Raw genomic sequence first — 21650 nt, 5'->3', positions numbered from 1 at the left:
AAATCATAATTAAAATGGTTAAGTATAGCTCTCAAAGAAAAGCAGATGCTAACAAGGTCTGGTACTATAAATCACCAACAGATATCCTTAATTTTGAATGTCCAGCACCAGCACAGTGTAGTACCGCACCAGAAGTATAATACAAAGTACTGAACTAGCAGAAAAACATTCTGTCTGCTGTAATTTGCTCAAGAAATTCTCAAGGGGTAATTTTTATCCTCACAGACATTATACTTGATCAGGTACTAAGCAAGTAATAAACATAATATAAGCATAAACAATGAGATTGGGGTAAGTTATTTTGAAGTCTCAAAAGCCTCAATATTAAGGCTGATCTGTGATTGATGCTAAAAACCTTTCAGATGTTTTTTTTCCCCCTGAAAATCAGGTAGATCACATAGGGAAAGCAAATGTCTTTAGCAAACCAAGCCATAAAGCTGGGGGGAAAAAAGCAAAGCTGTAAACAAAACAACACAGTTCTCCGGGTTGCTTTCTTATAGTTTGAACCATATCACTGAGTCCAATAAAAAGTATTCTCTCTTCATTGCCTTACTCAGACCTTCAACTATCAATGTTAAAATAGCTCCCCTGAGAGAATGGAAGAAAAAGGTCTGAGTCATTTAATTCTTCCTATAAAAATAACTTTAGTCTCAGAGCAAATAGTTATTTTTCTCTCAATGAATGATATTTGTTGCATATATCTCACTAACTATGTAGCTAGATGGAAATATTATTCTATCTAAACTTGGTTAATTATATTCACATGAATTGTTAAAAAGGGAAATATTTTCTAAGATCTCTCCTTTGGTTTCTTGGAGAAAGACCTTACAATTTACTTAGCTTGATGGGATGCCTATGTAATTGATGCTGCTGTTGAAGGATAATTGAACTCAATATATTAATTTTACTGAGAAAATTAACACAATGCCAACCTGCGTTATATCCATTCCCTCTTGGTCTGCTCTGTATCACTCTTTTCTTTGCCATGCAAACCTTGCAAATGAAAGACTTCAGATTCTGGAAGGGTGTATACAAAGACTCCTGCAAACAACAGGGTTAAAAATCAATGACTGTTCTGCTCATCTTTCTTCAAGTGTAGCACAAATCAAACACATACACAACAACTAAAAGACTTGTCTTAGCCACACTCATGCATACATGAAGATGGTAGATCTGGTTCACATTTTTTCAGGAAGTAAATTTCAAACATTTAACATTAAAAGTGGATACTTGGAGAGATGAATAGGGGTGCAGAAGAAGTGTTTTCCTGCTTTCTCAGTGAAGTTTGTTTTTCTTCTCTGCTCATGTCTGTAAATCACTTACCTTCCTATGCTATTGCCTTGTACGTGTAGATATACTTAACTAGACTTCTATCAGCAATACCTCAGGAAGAGATGGTTAAAGGTTCCAGATAAGGACTGATGAACTCATGGAAAATACACCAGTTAAAATCAAAGTCTCTTAATCTCATATGTTAGAAACAAAACTTAACCCAACAGTAATACATCAGCCCTGACTCCTGACTAATAAAATAGAACTAAGTCTAAAGAGAAATGGAGGAATTAAATAAAAATGTTTACCTTGTCACGTGATGAAAAATTTTACTGTGAAAAGGAAAAGCTGAAGCTATTTAAAGATGTAACACTGAGAGATGTGAAATATCCTTAACTTGCTCTGATTTCTGTGAGCTTTGAAAAAGTGACAGGTCTCAGAATGTATTTTTTTTCTCCTGATTTGTACTGAGCATGTGGAATTTTAGTATACAGTAAAGAGAATTATGAAAAGAGACTTTAGAGTGATAGGGCAATTTGTGATTTTCATAAAACGGAACAGATTTTTACGGGATAACAATGCCTTTTTTAGGAGCAGGCAGGAGGGAAGAAGATGATGCGAGAAGGTAAAAAATCCAATAGGTAGCAAGACTGCAGCAATTAGAGAGGTTTCTTAAATTAGAGTCTGAATCCCTGAACCCTGCTGTGAACTTCCCAACTACATTTTTTGAGTTAATAGAGACTTAAACAAAACTCACAAGTTTGGGGTTTTTTTTTACCACACAAGCTGAGTCCAGTTTGTGAAGAACACCCTCTAATGGGAAAAACCTTTCATTTTATTCTTGGGAGAACAAATTCAGAATATGTTTATGAAGGTGGGATGAAAGGCATGATCAGAAAAGAACAAAACATATCACTTATGATGACCCCATTATGTAATTTGGTTTTAATTTTAAAAACTTAATTATAAACATACTCATTAGTGAGAAGCACAATAAAAAGGCTAATAAAGTGATAATATCATTGCCTCACTGCTTTATGAGACTATTATATCCAATTTTCTGTGTGGATAAAGAAACTAATATGATTACTGTTTTGAAAAACAGAGAACTAGCATAATGTGAGCTTAGCATATTTTTAAAAAAAAGCAAGATGGCTCTATTTTTTTATTCTTATCCAAAGCTGCCCATTTTTTATCTTTAACAGCTGCTAGGTTACAAAGAGCTGAGTCACACAAAAACTTGCCCACAAATATATCAACTGTACTTAATGTATACATTCTTTGGGTACAAGAATCTGCAGGAAGCAAACCCTAAAATGTTCAAAATTTCTGATATACATGTAAATATTTGTATTTCCACCGTAATTTTCAGAAAGCTATTAACTCTTTTTAAGCCCATTGTAGTCAAAACAGCACTTATTCTGAGATTGCCTGAAGTTTCCAAAGTAATATAACTGTCCAGGTCATAGAGAAGGGACCTTAGGAGTTAGGAGACAAGCACTGAACAACAAAAGGAATAACTTTTTCCTATTATTTATATTTTCTATAACAAAACATCCCACGCAGAATAACTTCTTTTCTGAATACAATGCTATCACTATCACCAGATTATATCTATGGTGCTCAAGGGTAGATTGCTAACAAACAAGTGCTGAAAGATCCTGGCTTCCAGCAGTACATTAAGCTCTGCCAGGAACTAAGTACCATTTTTATTTATTAAAATTGAACTTAATAGGAAAAACCAATCACATATGCTTGCTGCCTTGCCAGTGTTCCCAGCTAAATTGGCATCTCTTGGCACTTTGCCTCAAAACAGATTCTTGCCTCAAACTGATAAGCTGGAAAGCTATTTTGTTAGTCTGGGTACATATCTCTGCCATATATGTACCATAAAATTGTACCTAAAAAAGAAAAAGATATTTAAACTACTCTAAAAATTCACGTGGCTAGAGTATTTTTTCCTCACAACAGAACACTTTATCTGGGGTTTGTGTAAAACAGAGCATTAGGCTTTTAAAATCCCTAACCTAGATATTTTAGTTGATCAAGCATATTTCTAACTCTGTTCTAGGGAAGTAATCATCTTTCTTCATCTTTGTTATAAAACAGGATAAAATACAGCTCAAACATTACCACACCAAGATTTTCAAATGTTAGCTAAAACATACTACCTAACACATTTAAAAATACCTATCTCAATTAATATGTCTTATACAGATTTAGATATGTATTGTCAAAATTATCCACTACCCTGAATTCTACCCAAATGGAAAAGAAGTATCAATTTCACACAGATCTGGATACTTTTTATATTTTCCTATCTATTCTCTAAACCATCTATTGTTCTGCAAAATCTTGCATGAAAAACTGGGTGAACCATTGTCCCAATCCAAAATCTACTGAAATCAACCAACCAATTAATAGGAACCAGAGGACTTGGAAAGAAGTTATGGTCCTAATCATATGATTGAATACATATGGAAAGGATTATTCTTCTCCTTCATGCTAAAAACACATTCATTCCACCCACCCACAAGTGTTCCACTCATCACTCCAGACCAGCATGGTATGCAATTGGACATAAAATTATAAAAGAAAACTATACAACAACTGGCATTGAATGCACGAGATTAACATAAATCAAAACTGAAATATTTTTTCTCTCTAATTACTTTATTTTAACCTCAAGTGATATATTCAATAGCAGATTAAAACATTTCAAAGGTAAGATTTTCAAAAGTAATTAAATGATACGGGCTTTTCAAGTCCACAATGAAAAGAGGCACATTAATTGAAGGTCTTCAGAGTTACCTTCACTGATGAGTACAGACCTACCCAACCATCTCTCCACAAATTCTGTGCTGATGGGGCATGAGCCAGGTCTGGTTTGAGACTTTATTCACGCATCAATACAGTCCTGCACCCAGTCTAGCAGACCCTACCTCCGAGCCTAGACATAATGCCACTGCAATGCATTGTGTTGAGCAGGACTCTGATAGCACCTTTCTGCCCAGACATGTTTGAAGTCACCCTGGTTTTTTGGTAACATAGCATGTAAATCTTACAAATCCCCAGATTTGTAAGATAAATTGGGACTGAGGACCAAAGTACTCAGAGGTACGGGAAGGTACTTGGTGAGAGTTTAAAAAAATACCTAAATATACACCTTCTTCTGATTTACAGTTCCTCTTTGAATTTACCAAACCTTCACCTCAAACTTTAGGTTCTTTAATGCCTTTGAAAATATCACTCTTAAATACTTTAAAAATTATATCCAATGTGCTTATTTAAAGATGTTCTTACTATGTTACCTAAAATCTTACAGGAAAAAGATCTCAATAATATCTCAGTACTAGGAAACCTTGAACTTGACAACCATTTTCCTTATACTATTTTCTGAGTAATGGAAACAAAAATAAAGGTAAAATTACAGTTCTCTTCATAGGCTCAGTATTTCTACTGGTTTTTTTAATTATTTTTTGTGGAGAGAGTGAAAAAGGAATAAGAGAGAAGAAAAATACAAAGAAAGGGGAACAGTTTAAACATGAATATTAAAACAACGAAGTAAATGGGCAGGTACATTTTTTCAAAGAATACAGAAATGTCTAAGAGTATGTGGTTACTCACATTGCCTTCCAAAAGCTCTTCCACAGAGCAACCTCGGTGCGACTGCTGGTATTTTTCTTGAAAAAGTTTTCCATCAAACACTGTCCAAGGCATCAAATCATCCATTCTGAATGGAAAGCCACAGGCGCTGTTGGCCATGAGCAACGTTGTAAGGCCACGAACCAAGACAGCGCCAAGATGTACAGCTCTGGAGTCTACTTCTGCAAGCTGTAAATCCACACACACACACACAAAAGACAGGCCTCACAAATCAGGGAATATGAGCAATATTACCATCACATATAACCATAAGAACAGCAGAGAAAATGATAAACTGTCTCACAGTTGTGACAAAGATGGTCCTCTCTTTCACAGCAGAATGGGTCAAAGGATTCTGGATCTAGTTTTATTCAGTAAGTGAAGTTTAACAAGCACAGCATCTCACTCAAGTTTTTAAGATAGATACTTTCAAAATGAAAATGGAAAGACAAAATAAGTGGCTATTCTCCATTGTATTTTTCAAGCATCAGCAGTTCTCCAGAAAACGTTCTGTTAGTGGAATGTAAAACATGAACTGGGAGTAGAAATTGATGCGTACAGTGATCCATTGACCTTCCAGAGTTTGATTACCCCGGAAATGCTACAGCATTTAGAGGTCATTTAAATTATAGGATTTGACAGAATAAAGTTTATTGTATCCAAACTTTTATTTTAAAAACTCTAAAATTTCCTCTGACTGTAGTATGAAAGTCGAATTATTTCACTTCAACATGGATTTTTCCAGAAGACATACTGCAATGGTATGACAGCATCTAGAAAATGTAAAATGAGAAACTCAATAAGACAAGTAAGACTCATAGCAAAAGTAAACTTGATGGGTGAATTTAACAGCCTGCTGTGGCAGAGCATAGCAAAATACGAAAGCTTTGAATCCAATATGGGTAAAACTGTGATTTTAAGTATTGTGTAAACAGTACATAGCTCCTCAGAGAGCAATGCCTTTTTCACAGTCTGTACTGAAGCAGTTTGTCAGGACCAGAAGAGATTCATAATAGTGTGGCCATCAATACTGTAATCCATGGCAGCTGTTGTGTCCTTACAGTATAAATTATACCAGAAATGGAATAGGACAGAATCGTAGAATGGTTTGGATTGGAAAGGACCTTAAAGATCATTTAGTTCTGAGTCCCCTGCTGTGAGCAGGGACACCTCCCACTAGAATTTGAGCAGTCATTTAGAAAATGAAAGGTCCATCTTTTTCTGACTGTGACACTTCATACTTGAGTAAGGAAGACTCTCTTTAAAATATAAGTATTTTCAGTACAGGAGCAGGCCATTGAGTTTCAGGAAGCTATTGCCTCCAGATGTAAGCTATCATTTTGCCAGCTGAGCCAAATAACTACATGCACACTCACAACCCTCTTGCTCTGGCAAGTAAAGCGGGGGTTTGCAAAATGTCTAACAATGCTGAAAGGTACTTGGAAGAGGAATGTTGTTTAAGTGAACCAGTATTACTTGTACTAAACTAGACTGCAAGACTGCACACAGTCAGTTACCATGTTGCAGCTGAAAGGTTCTTACATTGCATTTACCAGATTGTTTCTGATCACTTGATCAAACTCTAACACCTGCTAAGGAAGTGAGTCCACATCATTACAAGCTTTAAAATGGAATCTGCTTGGTTTGTGATCACAAAGTAAGACTTTATGAGTGGAAAGTACAAAGAAAAAGAACTGCTGGGAATCCTCAGAACTCTAGGGAATTCTTTCAGCTTTTATACTCCTGGGTCTTGTTCTCGATGCAACAATAAATTGAACTTTAAGCAACTTCAATAAAACACTTCAGAACATTTTGACAAGTGGTTTGCCCTTATGCTACAACGAAAATGGACATGGTAAGCTACAATTAGCAGTAGAGGTCAAGAGTGACGGTAGCACACCAACCAGCTGAATCAAACTTGGCCAAATTTATATCAATATGATTTATGTCACAAATAAGTCTCTTTATTATAGATCAGTACAAAACCAGACTGAAATTTACAGTCATATGAACTGGTATCTTCTGTCACTGAATTATTGGTACTGATGATGTCAAAAGATTCAATTGCTGAAAACAAACTTTCATGAAGAATAATGAAAACAAGTATTTAAGAAAATGAAAGAGTAAAAGCTGTCACCTGCAGCAAGCAATTTCCCGTCTATTAATTTAGTGGATGTGTGCCATATGACTATTAGTTCATACCTTTCTGTAAGATGCTTTTACTGTCCTTTTTAATCCCACTGTTATCAAGGATATAAAACAGCTGCTATAACAGATTATTAATACTATGTGTGAATGCTGGATGCCATCTGGGCCATAAATATTAAAATAAAGCTTTTATATATTTATTTTATTCTGAAAACTCTAAGCATAGACCCAACAGAAATGTGATTAACCCAAGTTTCTTTGGTGATGCCATTCAAGTTAATGCAAACCAAATGCATATGTATTTGTAGAACAATGTCCAAGTGAGAATCTGAAAAATTTTGCATTTGATGGTGATGCACAAAATAGTAAATACAGAGAAGTATTTTGAACGCTGTCTCAAGCTGGAGATCAGTGTAATACTGGCATTGATGCTGTTACTTCTGTCTAAGTGAGTATGAAATCTGAGCCACCAACAAAACCTATGCTCTTTTCAATTACAATTCAGACATATTGGTTAAGAAAGATAAAATAATGTTGCTGGTGACAGGTATTACAGGTGGAAGACTTCATTGTCTTGGGATATCAATCCAGAACTTTTCCAAAGCAGTAAAGTATTGTGGAGTAAGGTGTGTATGTGTGTGTTTGTGTGTGGTGGGTATCAGGTAGGGTTTGTATTTTTAATGGAAATCAATATTGGCAAGACCAAGGTGAGAACTATCAACAGTGATTTCTTTATTTTAATAGGACAGGAAATACATTCACTAATGGGTAGTTTCTATTTTCCATGTCTGGCAATGAAAACCAAAGAAAATGAAAGCACGGCGAGTCTGTAACAATGAGGCTGTGTGCATGGCAAACCACGGACTTGCTTTGCCACGGGAATGCTCACAACAGCTTGGTGTCTGCAATGTTAAGACGCCCCGATGAGGAGTACAAAATTCCAAAAGAAAAGGAGTCTTGTCTTGCAGGGAATTAAACCCTAGAGATTACTTTCTTTCAGAAATTGTGTCTGTTCTTTTTACTACGTTTACAAACTCAGGACTCCAGTGAATCATGTGAGATACACCCCTGTGATCTCACTGCTGCTACTCCTACCACCAGCTGATGACATTTGTGCGAGAGAGACAGAGAGTGCGTGAGAACTGCTCCTCCTGCACCAGCTGCCTGTGCTGTGCCCCTGCTGCTGCCCCTCCCAACAGCAGCTTCCCACTGTCTTGACACTTGGGGAAAAAGATTACTTTTCCTATTTGCCAGCATTAACTGAAGGCTGAGAACTCAAAAGTTCACAGTCCTCTAGCATCACTTCAGCAGAGGTTACTGATATCACGCTTAGAATGCCAATCTGAACTGGATAAGCTACAGCACCCACAACACTATGCATAAAATATTTTTCTAACAATTTGAGAAATGTCTTTTCTAGAAAAGCTATCATCACAGACCTATATGACACCTTTTTCTGCTCTAGGGACACAGGGCTCTGGCCCATGGACTACAAGTTCAGGCCAATCTCTGTGGTCATGTGCATATTCATCGGCCACAGAAAGAGGCTTTCCAACGTGGAAAGTGTTTGCTCACAGGACCCAGAGACTGTACATCCTGCTGAACAGTTTTAACTTACAGGAAGAAAAAAATACATGGATCTTGTATATGAAATGTAAATTTCGAGTTCAAATTTCATCTAATGAAATAATAGTAAAAATTAATCAGGATGTAAAAATACATTACGTTTTAAGGAAATACTACTAGTCCTCTGAGTCTTCTTTGCGGATTCACAAATGATTTTTTGATAGAGGTGTAAACTTCACGCTATGCATTTTGAAAGCTGCACAAACTTTTTTCAGGAATATACTAAAAAAACCCCACAACTCCTTCACCCCTCAGCTGTATGGAGTTTAAAGGGTTCATATTCTGTTAAAAGAATAAATAGGTTCTATGACAGTTGAAATGTGAGGATAAGTATCTGAACGTGCCAGATGTCAGCAGGCACAAATGAAGGCCAGAACCATTCCCTCCAGCAAAGCATCTCACTATCTAAATTTCTAGAAACCAAGGAGAAAAGTAAAGATATAATAATTTTACAATTCTTTACTTGTGCTACTTTAAGTGTCCTCTGTATCTCAATGTATAAAATACCACATTTCATTTAAAAACTGGTTCCTTTAGTAGGATTTTCAACAACATTCTGGGGATGCTCTTTTTGTATTAATAATTGTTATTTACATTAAAGTTGTCCTTATGCATTTACTTTTTTTCCTAATCTGTTGCCTTCTTCCTGTGATGAAGTTGAATACAGAAAATACGACCATTTTGAAATACAAATTTAAAAAGAAATAACTTTAAAATCATAAAGGCTTTTCTCACCCTCCTCCCTTCCCCACCCCACGCACCCACAAAAGAACATACCTGTTTTTATTATAAAAGGGAAAACATAATACTCAAGGACAGGTTAGTATTTGATGATTTCTAGTTAAAATTAATAATTCAATAACAATAGTTACAAATCAATGTAATTTGATCCAAGCAATAAACTGCTGGAATTCAAGTGGTTCTGATTAAAATCGTACTGCCCTAGTTTAACCAGTTCTTTTTACATGCATTTGAACTCGGTGTATTATCAGTATGCTACTTCTTACATTAACTCCCCAAGAGTCACCTCTGCCTTAAATGATCAAATATTTAACCATAGGCAATTTATGCTTGAGCAATAAAGGCAGCAGGTAGATCCTATCTCAGGAACTTGTCATTAAAACAGAAAGGCTTAGCTTTGCCTGACAGCGCTAAGGCCCACTGTGTTCCAAGCATAGAGAGATGGACTGTCAACTGATGACAACTTAAGTAAAGTTAAATTCTCTGCAATGGAAAGCATCACTAAACAATTTCAAGCAGAGACTAGATCTTCCTCCCTTCAGCCATTAGTGTGAATTCCTAGTGTGAGTTGTCAAAAGATGCTAAAGCCCCTGTGCACTGAAGCTATATTTTCTGTTTTTGAGCAAAGATAACCTAAACTGGTGTAATGGTGACAAATTTCAGAAGTGTCAACCTACAGAGGTGGGCTGGTGAAACAGCATATTTACTTGGCATCAGTCAGCTTTAAGCACTAAGCTGCTGGGAGCATAGTGCATCATCTGCTTCCTTGACCTGTCAAACTGACGGAGGAGAGGAGCACCAGTATTTTGAAAACAGACAAAGGTTTATTCTGATAAAGAATAAAAGAGCTTAAATTAAGCTCTTCCTGCTTAAACAAGGTGTGTGCAAAGGAAAATGGGGATTGAAAAGCAATCCTATGAGGGAATCTGCTGCAACAGAAACTAGAAAAACCAGTTTTTAAACACTTCTAAGGCTTCGAAGTAAATATTTAGCAGTAAACAACCTAAGTGTTTAGTATTTATATGTTCAGTAAAGTTTATTTACCAGGTTTTATCAGGACTTTGATGTAAAATGATACCTCTGTGCAGAACACTGTTATTTACATTAAGCCAAAACCACCACAGAAGTAAACTTAAAAAAAAATTAAAAATTGCTTTTACCATTAAGCATCCTACATAAAATATAAAAAAACCTAATACTGTTCACCAATTTGCAACCAGAAAAAAATGTCCTTCAGTTACAAAAAGATAATATTTAATTTCTGGTTTAATTTTCAAATATAGCCACTTTTATCAGAACTTTAAATCATATTCACAACAAACTCCAGCATAAATTAAGTTCTGTGATAGTGAATTTCACCAGTTAAAAAGTTTAGCCCTCTCAGCTTATTTATACAGTTATGCAATGGACAGTGCATTAACACCTGTAAAAAAGATTGAAATAACATTATTTCTTTTATTTTAGCCACAACTGCTGAACTCTGATCTAAATGATTACTAGGCTAATGACAGTTCACAATACATGTGGACATTTACAGAATGTTCACATCAATTTTGAATTATAGTCATCAGGCTAACCATCTGACTGTAGCCCAGACAGCAGTCATATCCTTTCTATAAAAGTGAATGGATTCATCTGGATTTTAATTTTTACCATCTTAAATACTTGCTCATGTTTTTGGTGACATCTTTGAACCTCCTCACCTTTCCATCATACAGATAATATTGAATTTATTTGGTAGCAAAATATATTTTATTTGTTTGGGACTCTGAAAATTCTTGTAATCTGATTTTCCTTCCTTTTTTTTTTTCTCATACAACAGTTACATGTTGTGGAATTATGAGATATAGAAGTATGAGTAGCTTCACTTGCCTTGCAACTAATAAAGTTTACGGGGGACAAACCGCCAACAGACTCCTGGTATGTCTGCACCATGAATTGATGGGCTCCTGCCTCTGCTATGTCACTGGCATCTGAAATGGTTCAGTAATTATTAGAATTTTCTTCCCCATGCCTGTAGTGATGTCTCCCTCTCATATGGATGCCCTAATAAGGTGATATCATGTTAAAGTTTCCTCCTGTTGGGCAATTTAGAGTGCCTTCCCCATCTTCCCTGCTGTCTAATTAAAACAATCATCATTAACATATTTCTCTCACAGACTCCTACATCTTTGTCAAACGTGGCTGAAATTAGCCAACATACTCAAAAGTTATTAGGGGACACAGAGAAAAAAATTAAAAATCATGCAAAAGGTCACTTCTCTTCCAGTAACTTTCCATTGTAAGCCTTCAAACATCAAACTTCTTCCACTCGTTTACTTTCTGACACTCACTATATATTTCTGTAGTCTACTCTACACTGACTAGCTCCTTTACCAAAATCTTTAAAACAAGGGTCTTCATTTGCTATCTGCATCTTGACCACATTCCTGATCTAAAGTCCTTATTCACATCTTAACCCAGCGCTTTCCCTTGGTTTAATCATAGGACTGGTCCATGGAACAAACTTTTAGGAATAAAAATTCTGCCAGCAACAGAACTACTCAGCAGAGCATGCTTGGCTGCCTTTGATAATGCAGCATGTGCTTCCACAGTCATGGAATATATTGGCAAATGGTAGCTGGGTAAGCCTGCAACTGCTCAGTTCACTGCTGCAACTGTCGAAGGCTAAATTAGCCAAGCTTAAAAATTAGTTTACTATTTTTCCTCCCCAGAGGCAGAATAGATGTTCAAGATCTACTCAATTGCCCTAATGTATGACCATTTTCTCTCTTAAGCTGTTTTGAGTTTATGCTTTTTAAGGGCCTGATATTTCCCACTGAAGCCAACAGAAAGACCACTGAATTTCAGTAGAATTAGATTAGGCAAAATTTAGCATGTCTGAAGCACTGCAGCTTCCAGAAACATTATGACAGCTGTTATTAATGTCATGTCTGGTATATAAGTTCTTCAAATACAAGTCATTGAACCGTGATGGTTAGTGTAGAGAATTCCAGGAGAACAAATACTGTTTGCCAGTGCAATATAGGTTTTGTTGGAGCTTTTTTCTCCTTCGGTTTCTTTGTATTGCAAAGCAGCTGCACAATAAGATTGTTGATACTGTGGTTCACCCTTTGAAGTGATACGTCCAAGGTAAACAGTTCTACCTAGGGAATTTTCTAGGTGTTAAGTCCACAGGTTGAGGAAGAAAAGAACTGGTCTGCTTCTATTTCACGACAATCCCAAGGTCCAAGACAAATTGAACTATGAGTCACACAGCAGTATCTCAGATGACCTATGAAAGGAACTGACAACCTGCAATCTGTGATCAGGTATGTTCAAGAGATCAGGAATTTGGTTGTTACTAAGGTGCAATAGAGTAATCACTTCCAGAATACCTATTCCTTTTGAAATGGAAAACTGCCATACACAACTTGAAAGCTGCTGCCTTTTGGCACAAGAACATCAACCTTGTGCTGGGGTTTAGATGAACACATACAGAGAAATTAGAGAACCCTTGTTTGGTGCACGTAGCTGTTGGATAAAGATGGTCTTCTGAGCTATTAAAGAACTGACTACAAACAAAGGTTTCAAAGAAAATTACTTACATGTAATATTCTACATTTTCTTGTACTGTCACTATGTCAGAGCAAATTAAAAATAAATAGGGAAAGAGTTTCTGTGAGAGTAACTTGGCCACTTTTAACAATGTATTTAACACAGAGAACAACGCCGTTTAAAAGAAAATGTATGCTCTGTAATAAGCCAAACTTTGGGATCGCAGCCCTTCAGCCAGCATTGGACTCTGCAGGTGCTTTGTTGATAATGTTCCAGCCTCAGGAATTGATCCACAGCCGTTTTAAAACAAAAGGTACCTTTTTTTTTTTCCAGTCGTGCAATGCCAAAATAAACTTCCCGCAGAACCACTATACTTTCAACCTCTTATAACTGAAAAATATTACTTGCCACTGTTGCTAGCCTGAAATATTCCCCTGCTGTATTGAAGCCTCGAGGTACAAATACAAAATACAATTGTATAATTTTGCTAAAAAGTAAAAAACACTGAGCAGAAGAGAGGGATGGATTTTTAAAAGTGTATTGGCATAGCTCTGCTTTTATTATATTCAGAAGTAAAACTCTCCTTGACTTTAGTAGGAACTTATGGAACTTAAGTCCTAGCACAGAAACATTTTCTGCCAAGATGTGTTTGTGTATTCTATACACAGAGAGTAAATAGAAAACTATTGCTGAATACTTAGGTATGCATTAAGTGCCCTTGCTAAAACCAATACATACATAACTTTGTATTTGGCAAGGAACAAAAAATCTATCAGGGGAATATATAGCAACCTAGATGAATGTAATATACCTTTTTAGTTAATGTGCATATGCTTCCTACTAATGCTGGTGTGACATGACATGCTGATGAGATTACTAAACAATTAAATCTGTCCATAAATCACTGATTTTCTTTGGAGGTAACATTTAGTGTTTACTGTCCCTGCGTGTTTTTTCCTCACTTATAACACTAGGATTAGAATTGTCTTAAGTGGTGATGTCTTGAGATGCTAAAATATAATGCTGATAAGGGATATTATAACATACTTCTATCACTTTTCTCTTAACACTGCTCCATTTCTTTATAAAAGAAATCTTAGCTATTGTTCAGTAAACATCAAATGAAATTACCTAAAAATAAAGGTGAAGGGGAGGAGAATATATGTGCAACACCAATAATAATGTTAATGTATTACAAGTTCACATTTATACAGCATTTGTATTTTTGGCTGAAGAACTTCTATCATTGAGACTACTGGTGCATGAGTATTACAAACAAGAACTTAAATACGAAAAAGAACTGAACAATTTGACCAAAGTTAAACTGATAGGAACTGGACACCATCTTGACTTTTAACCCCTGGCCAACGATCATGTCAATCAAGAATACACTTGAAAAGAAAGGGAACAAATCAGTTCTTGGTTAGCCTGGTTGTTTCTGATATCTTCCAGAGGAACGCTTCTACTATAGTAATTTGAAAAACTCCAGTACGTCCAACAAAGAACTGTAACCATATGCCTATAAATGCATCCACCTATAAATGGCTCATTAGGTCATTTCAGAAAACATTTTTGCTTCTCTGAAGTTACACATAGCCATCTGCTTCTCCAGGGAAAGCCTAGACAGATGTGCAGCTTGCATTCCTACTCAGGCGTGACAGAGGCACGCAAGCAGGTGCAGGCAGCCCTGAGCAGATGACAGGCAGGTGCACGCGTGCCACCGCTTCCTGACAGCACGCTCCATTCCCTCCCTGGCTCCAGCCCCTGCATGTCACCTGCCCTGTGGGGACACAGGTCAGCCCTTAAAGGCAGTGGAGAGCAACCCCACCTATACCATGCAAACACCACCTCCAACCCTCATGGACTGCTTGTTCCTTCTAGCATACAATATGCAAGGAAGTGAAAACTATTTAACTCAGAAGTAAACGTACACTTTGACCAACAGAAACTTGGCAGGAAAAGGTCAGTTGATACCAGAAATATTTGTTTTCCCTCTTTGTAATAGGTTATCTCTGAGTTTTTCAAAGCTGTCTGTTTGCTTAATATTTTGCAAGAGCTTTATTACCTTCACTAATAACTATGTTTCACTTCCTGCTACATTATTAGGCATGGATTTAAAAAATTAACAGCAATTTTGTTATCTGAAACACCTGAGCGTCTTTTACCTTAAGCATCCTGAAATATTCTTTATGCTATATACAGTCTAAAAGCAATTTATAACTGAGACGCTGCTGCTATTTCTGTGTTGTTGAAACCTTGCTAATAATGAACCACAGGACAGTAAAGGGGAAAACTCACAGAAAAGCTGAGCAAACTTACACAATTACGCAGAAAAACGCAAGATCATCTTCCACAAAGGAATATAAATCCTCTTTTTAAGGCTCTTGCTCAAAATCTGGGTCAAGATTTTCTCCATGGGCAAACTGAATCCAATTAAATGAAGGTAGAAGAGATGATCCAAAACTTGCTCTCTAGAACTACCTGAAAGGAGGCTGTAGTGAGGTGGGGGTCTGTTTTTTATGCCATGTCTCAAGTGAAAGGATGAGAGGAAATAGCCTTAAATTGCAACAGGGTAGGTACAGGTTAGATATAGAAAAGTTTTTTTCACTGAAAGTGTGGTTACGCACTGGAATAAATTGCCTAGGAAGATGGTGGAGTCACCGTCTTTGGAAGCGTTCAAGAGTCACCTGGAGCTGGCACTCGGGAATGTTTTTAGGTGTGAATATGGTGGTGCTGGGTTGACGGTCAGACTAGATGATCTTGAAAGTCTCTTCCAACCTTGACAATTCTGTGATTCTGTGATCTAGTTATCCTGTGGTTTGTATTTGTGCCAGTGACACACAACGGAATTCCCACAGTTATGTGAATTCTGATACTAGAGCTTATGTCAAATGTAAAAAATGTTCAGGGAAATAGGCTCTAATAATACTAATAAATATACCAAATTTGGTCAAGAAGAAAATGGGGAGAGTGGGGCAGAATATCAATCTTATCTGCAAGTTGAATAGGTTAACTTAAGATTTTTTTTATATGCTTATGAACCAAGAGCAGCAAAGAAAGGAAGAGCCAGTTGTCAATGCAACAGGACTGAGAAAACTTGAATTTCTTCAGAACTTCAAAAGACTCTTATGAAAATAGAAACAGATTTAGAGATGGGCCTTTCAAAAACTGCTGTAAGCAGTGAACAACTTCAGCTCCTGATAGATAATTGTCTTTGCACTAATGCTTGACCTGTGTAAGTGGACTGTTTCTATTTGAACTAGTTCATTTCAGACTGTCTTGAGGACATGAGAAGAAAGTTATATTTCTAAGTTTTAACCAATCCCAACTTGAAATCACATCCCATATGTGGCACTTTTGTTCCAGAAAATCTAAAGACTGCAGATAAGAGAATGGGCTGGGAAGCAATGCCAAGATTAATAAACCACCTCAATTCCCCCCATTCCCCATTCCCTGCAGTTACAATCTCACCTATCATTTTAAAACCAGTTTTGACAGATGCAAATTTTGAGGGAATATAAATCCCAATTCAGTAAAGCATTTGGGAATACACTCAAATTCCACTTTAGTTAATACTAACGTACATCACAGAAGCGTGTCCTTTGTATGTAAGAGGGGGTTATCTGTGAAATCTTTACAATATTCTTACTTGCATTTCATGTTTCATTCAACCCAATTAGACTTAAAGCAAATATTTATTAGGAAACAGTCGCAGGGGCACAATAAACATACACTCTCTGGGGAAGAAAGAATTTTTTTAAACAAATATATTTTGAAAAATATAGATGGGTCACAAAGGCTATTTGGAGTCTGTTTGAAAAATATCACATGGTGTTGACAAAGGTAGCTTGGCTTGCCAAACAGGTAAAAAATTCTTGAATGTTCAGAATCCAGGCATTATTTATGTTTTTCTGTCTGCATGGCATAGAAGAATGAATATGGAGTTTAAAAATACAGAATAGGTCTAGCAATGCCCTTCTTTAAATTTGAGGGACCCTAACCAAGATACTTACACACTGTTAACCAGGTTACCTACACTACTACCTATTACTCTAAAACATACTGCTATTTTGCATGGATGTGACTGAGTATTCCTCAGGAAAATAGTTGGAGAAAAATATCTTGTGCAATATTGGTATAATACTATTACTAAGGTAGTTCTGCTTCCATGACAGTGTACAATGGAAAATACTCAAAGGTTCTGCACAACTACAATTCCTGCTAAAGCTATTTCCACCTGTCAAGCTAGTTAACTAGTTTGCTGAGTATTTATTATTATTATTATTATTATTATTTCAAAAGCTAATTAAATAATACTTAATACATATTTTGTGAAAATTCATTTGCAATCAAATTGCAAAGACTCTCTGGAGCTTATAATTTAAGATCTAAAATGACTGTGCTCATTTCATATCAGTAATACTTTTAAATAATTGAAAGTACTTTAAAAAATGAAGGAATATACTTCAGTGCTTGACAAACACTGAACAACCAGTGGCCAGCTCAATATAAGAATCAAGACTGAAAGCATGACTGCTGGTGCTTTTTTTTCTCTGCAATGGCCTCAAAGTTAGCCTGATGGCTCTCTGGGCTTTTTGCCAACACCACACACCAGATTAAAATAGAAAGAAGAGAAATAGACAACCTGGGGTCCAAAATTTAATTCTGACCTTATGTATCAGCTCTACGGGAGGCTTGGGCAAAGCAGAATGCTAATCTACCATATAAGGGGGGGCAGCACAAGAAAACTAGAAAAAAACTTACCAGAAAAATGTCTTCTCTATCATGTGCACATTTTGGTATTATGAGACCATCGATCTTGAAAAATAATCAAATCTTCATGTATAAACATTATGTTATTCTCAGAAAGTAATCTTTAATGCACAATGTAGTTACATGTCCACAGCCCACTTTCTTTCAGCATGAGATAAACTATATTTTTTATGGCTTTAACCCACTTTATTCAAACCATAGACATTTCTGTTTCAGAGATTTGTGAGTTTATGGATCTCGTTAACTATGAAATATGGACAGCATATTAGAAAGCAGATTTGAAAGTCAATGATGAAAGGCTCTCTTCATTCTATCAGAAGAACAGGCTCTATATTTTCTCTCATATTTCACAGTGGAAGTTCAGTGTTCTACTACAACATACTTGCTAATGGAGTCCTTTACAGAAACAGATTTTTTTTTATTAAATTAGTGTATTTCACAGAATTGTTTACAAGTAGTAAACATTTTTTCTACATTTAAAATAATACTATAGTGTTGAGTCCAAAATGGCAAATGAGCAAACAACTTCATAAAATTTTGCAGATGTTGACTAAGTTTAACATAATTTCCTTCAAAGCTCTGTTAGTAAGTCTTTCTAAGGATAACTTTTAACCTTTCAGTGGAGAATAAAAAGTATGGTAAACAGACTAAACTCTATTCCTGATTTCCTACTATAAACCCCACTTATTAATTAGTTATGTACTAGTGTAATTCACTGCACTTGGATCATTTGATTTTAAACACAAACATTAAGCTGTTAAATACCTACTGATAACCTATTTACTAACTATTATATATAAAATAATACTCTATCTCAAATTTGTAAAATGACCAGATAAACATAGTAATGAGCAAAACCAGCTTAAGCTGTTCTGAGGTGGAATCTTGAAAATTAGATTCTTGAATGATAATACTCAGAAAGCTTGCTTTTTTGATCATTATTCTTAGAGGACTTACATAAGGTACTCTATTTATTTAGTGTACTGCTCTTTCAAAAGAAAATTCCCAGGACATAATTAAATTCATCCACACACCACATTTCAGAAGCACAGAAACAGGAAACAGACCACTTTTTACTCTTCCTGTGAAGTGAGAGTAACATCGTATAAATCTTGAAACTGATCCTGGTGCTTTCACAAAATTACAGGCGGCTTATATATGAAGAAAAAAAGTATTTTTATGGCTATTAATACAACATAACATCTTTTCTTGATATAGCTTGACAAGACACAGCTATACAAGAAACTGAAAAAGAGCAACTGTTTACCACCAGGAAATCCACGTCATTAAAACACAGGAAGGGAGGTTAATTTGAAGGCAAACGGGGGAAAGGTTTGAAACTGTTATTAATCTATTCACAAACTCAGAAGGGAAAGAGACCAAAATCTTTCCTCACTATTCCCTTTAGAGGGATTTATTCTGACTCAAACTATTACCAAAGACACTACTGTGAATTTTAATAGAATAAGACAAGGAAGTGCTCTACAAAATAGCTTGATACAAAATTTTCAACTGCATTATAGAATCTTTTGTCGTTTTTTAGCACAGCAGAAAGCATTATGTGACAGTGCATGAAGTGCTTTCTTACGCAGCAGAGAGACAGAACTTTGGAAAGGACCTGCCAATAGCACACAGAAGTAAATTCCAACAACATGTTGTCCACTTCATGAGACAGTGTAAGACCACATTCACATTTAATGCACTTTTATGCTCATAACTCTCTGCCATAAGCTTGTGGGAAAATAATACAATTTTGTGAACAACTCTGAATTACTACAATGCTGATAAGTAGCATACATTGATTAATATTACATGTTTGTAACACTCAGATTTCTATTTTCGTAGAATCACAACACGAATGAAGCACACAAAGACCTCTAATTCAAACAGAATAAACTTTCAAACACTTCAGACACTTCCGTAGTAATACCTAAGTGTATCTTAATGTATATATGTAGTAGACATTGTAAGATATAAGTGCACCTATAAACAAATTGTTTCAACACTTAAGCTTGGTTTCCTTTATGCTTTTGCTGAATGACTGCCACACAGATTTGATAAAGTAATGATACTCCCAATGTTGAGTGCAACACTATGTGCAATAATGTCTTTGACAGAAATAAGTCCTACATTTTTGCTGTTTTCCATATTGTCTTCATTTCATAGCTTCCTTTTTGTTACACAGATCTTACACTTGATCAGCTGCAGAACAAATTTGTGATGAATTTTTAAAAAAAATGATAGGAGACTGGACTTTATCTGTTATAGTGAATCAAATAATGAAACTGGAAGCACACTGGTTTTGTTAATTTGGTCCCTGTGCACTAGAAACAAATGGATGGTAACAGCAGTGGTTGGTTTACCTTGCTATCAGCAAAAAGTACTTTTAAAATTCTCACATGGACGGTTCAAAGCAATAGAGAATTTATTGAAAATATAAGCGAGATTTACAGAGTGAAGATATGTTAAGGTTCTAACCATTTCTAATCCTTTCCCACCTACTTCTACCTAAACCCACAACTCAAATGGCCATTGACACGTACAGTCTATGCTCTACACTACTAATACTTTGAATACAGCTTGAAGTGGTGACATTGAAAATACTCTTGTATAATGCCATACGCAAGAAGATAAATTTAAATGGTTCTACTGCAATAATCGTCTAGCAACCTGCCTTTCCACGTGTGGATTGAAGAAGATAGGAAAGGAAAAAGCCAGATTTGCACGGCGTATATAAAATATTTAAAAGAACTCGTGACTAATTATAGAATAGTGTAATCCAAATAGTTTTCACTACAGTGGGTCACATAACAATTTTTCTAGTTAGGTTTATAATATGTTTATATTCTCCCTCAAGTATACTTAAATTTGATTTAATGTAGTGATTTTTATACAACCTATGTCCCAAAACACAATCCTCCTTTAGTAAAAAATAATGTAGCAATGTTGTAAGACAGGATTCACCGCTACAAAATTTTTAATCAGATCGAAGTCTGGAAGCCAAGTAAGGAAGAAATCTAAGACTACTTTGCTCACGTTACTTCACAACCACCAGAAAATGTCCTTTCCATTTTAATTTTTTGCGTGATTAACAAATGTAAGTATTCACATGAAATGCAGCACATTAAAAGCCTATGTATTTACCATGATCCTTAGTTCCCATATCTGCAAAAAATTAATGTAGAACAATTTTCCCCCAAAATATTTTTCATGACCATTTTATGCAACAAATTATTCTGGTCCATACCTGCAGACCTGCCAGTTGAGCAGCTGACTTCCCTTTGAGGCAGAGAATGAGTGCCACAAATGCATTTAAGTCTTCCAGAGAGAGGCTACTGACCTAAAAACAGGTGAAAAAATAACACATTATCTGAAGGCTCTGAAGAGAAACTCTCCTGAAAATTGACTCCTCTTGCTCAAGCACATCAAACTTAGATCAATGACCTCATGGAATTATGACCATCACGAATGCATTGTCTAGGAAAACACGCTTTCAGGGAACAAAATACTTTCTTTCACAACTTGAAAGAAATGCATATCCCAATACTCGTGTATAGTGTATATACATGGATTTCCACACACCAAAAAAAAAAAAGCCCACCCCTCTTTATTCCCTTTTCCGCTTCCCTTGAAGTTTCTTACTAACAGGAAATAACTTAATCTCTGTAACACCAAGCATAGTAAAAAAATGAGATTAAAAAAAATTGCTTTATAATTAACTTCCAGGATAAAACCCTCTTCACTGAGCCACAGATGTGATGACCACTGGGTTTTTTTTCAAATGCTTACACAGTTATCTGTTGCAAACTTTAAAAATAATCTAAAATATTTAATTGCGTACTTTTACCTGAATTTCAGGATTTTTAGGCTACAAATCGAAGTGGGGAAAACTCAAAACTATGAGAAAA

The 21650-nt window shown here is 35.8% G+C and overlaps 1 protein-coding gene across 4 annotated transcripts in view; it reads right to left on the bottom strand.

The window, feature by feature from the left end:
- Window positions 1-21650, bottom strand: part of FAM120B (family with sequence similarity 120B) — a 49131-nt gene that overhangs the window by 6186 nt on the left and 21295 nt on the right. For all 4 annotated transcript variants that reach the window (XM_017817615.1, XM_017817616.1, XM_017817617.1 and 1 more), the window contains 3 exons: window positions 20990-21082; window positions 4900-5106; window positions 933-1041 (listed from right to left, as the gene is read on the bottom strand). In XM_017817615.1, the coding sequence (XP_017673104.1) occupies window positions 933-1041; window positions 4900-5106; window positions 20990-21082 (409 nt within the window). The remainder of the gene's footprint in view (window positions 1-932; window positions 1042-4899; window positions 5107-20989; window positions 21083-21650) is intronic.

Source organism: Lepidothrix coronata, unplaced genomic scaffold (assembly GCF_001604755.1).
Source record: "Lepidothrix coronata isolate B3197 unplaced genomic scaffold, Lepidothrix_coronata-1.0 Scaffold61, whole genome shotgun sequence".
Lineage (NCBI taxonomy): Eukaryota > Metazoa > Chordata > Aves > Passeriformes > Pipridae > Lepidothrix > Lepidothrix coronata.
This window is presented reverse-complemented; position numbering and strand designations above follow the sequence as displayed.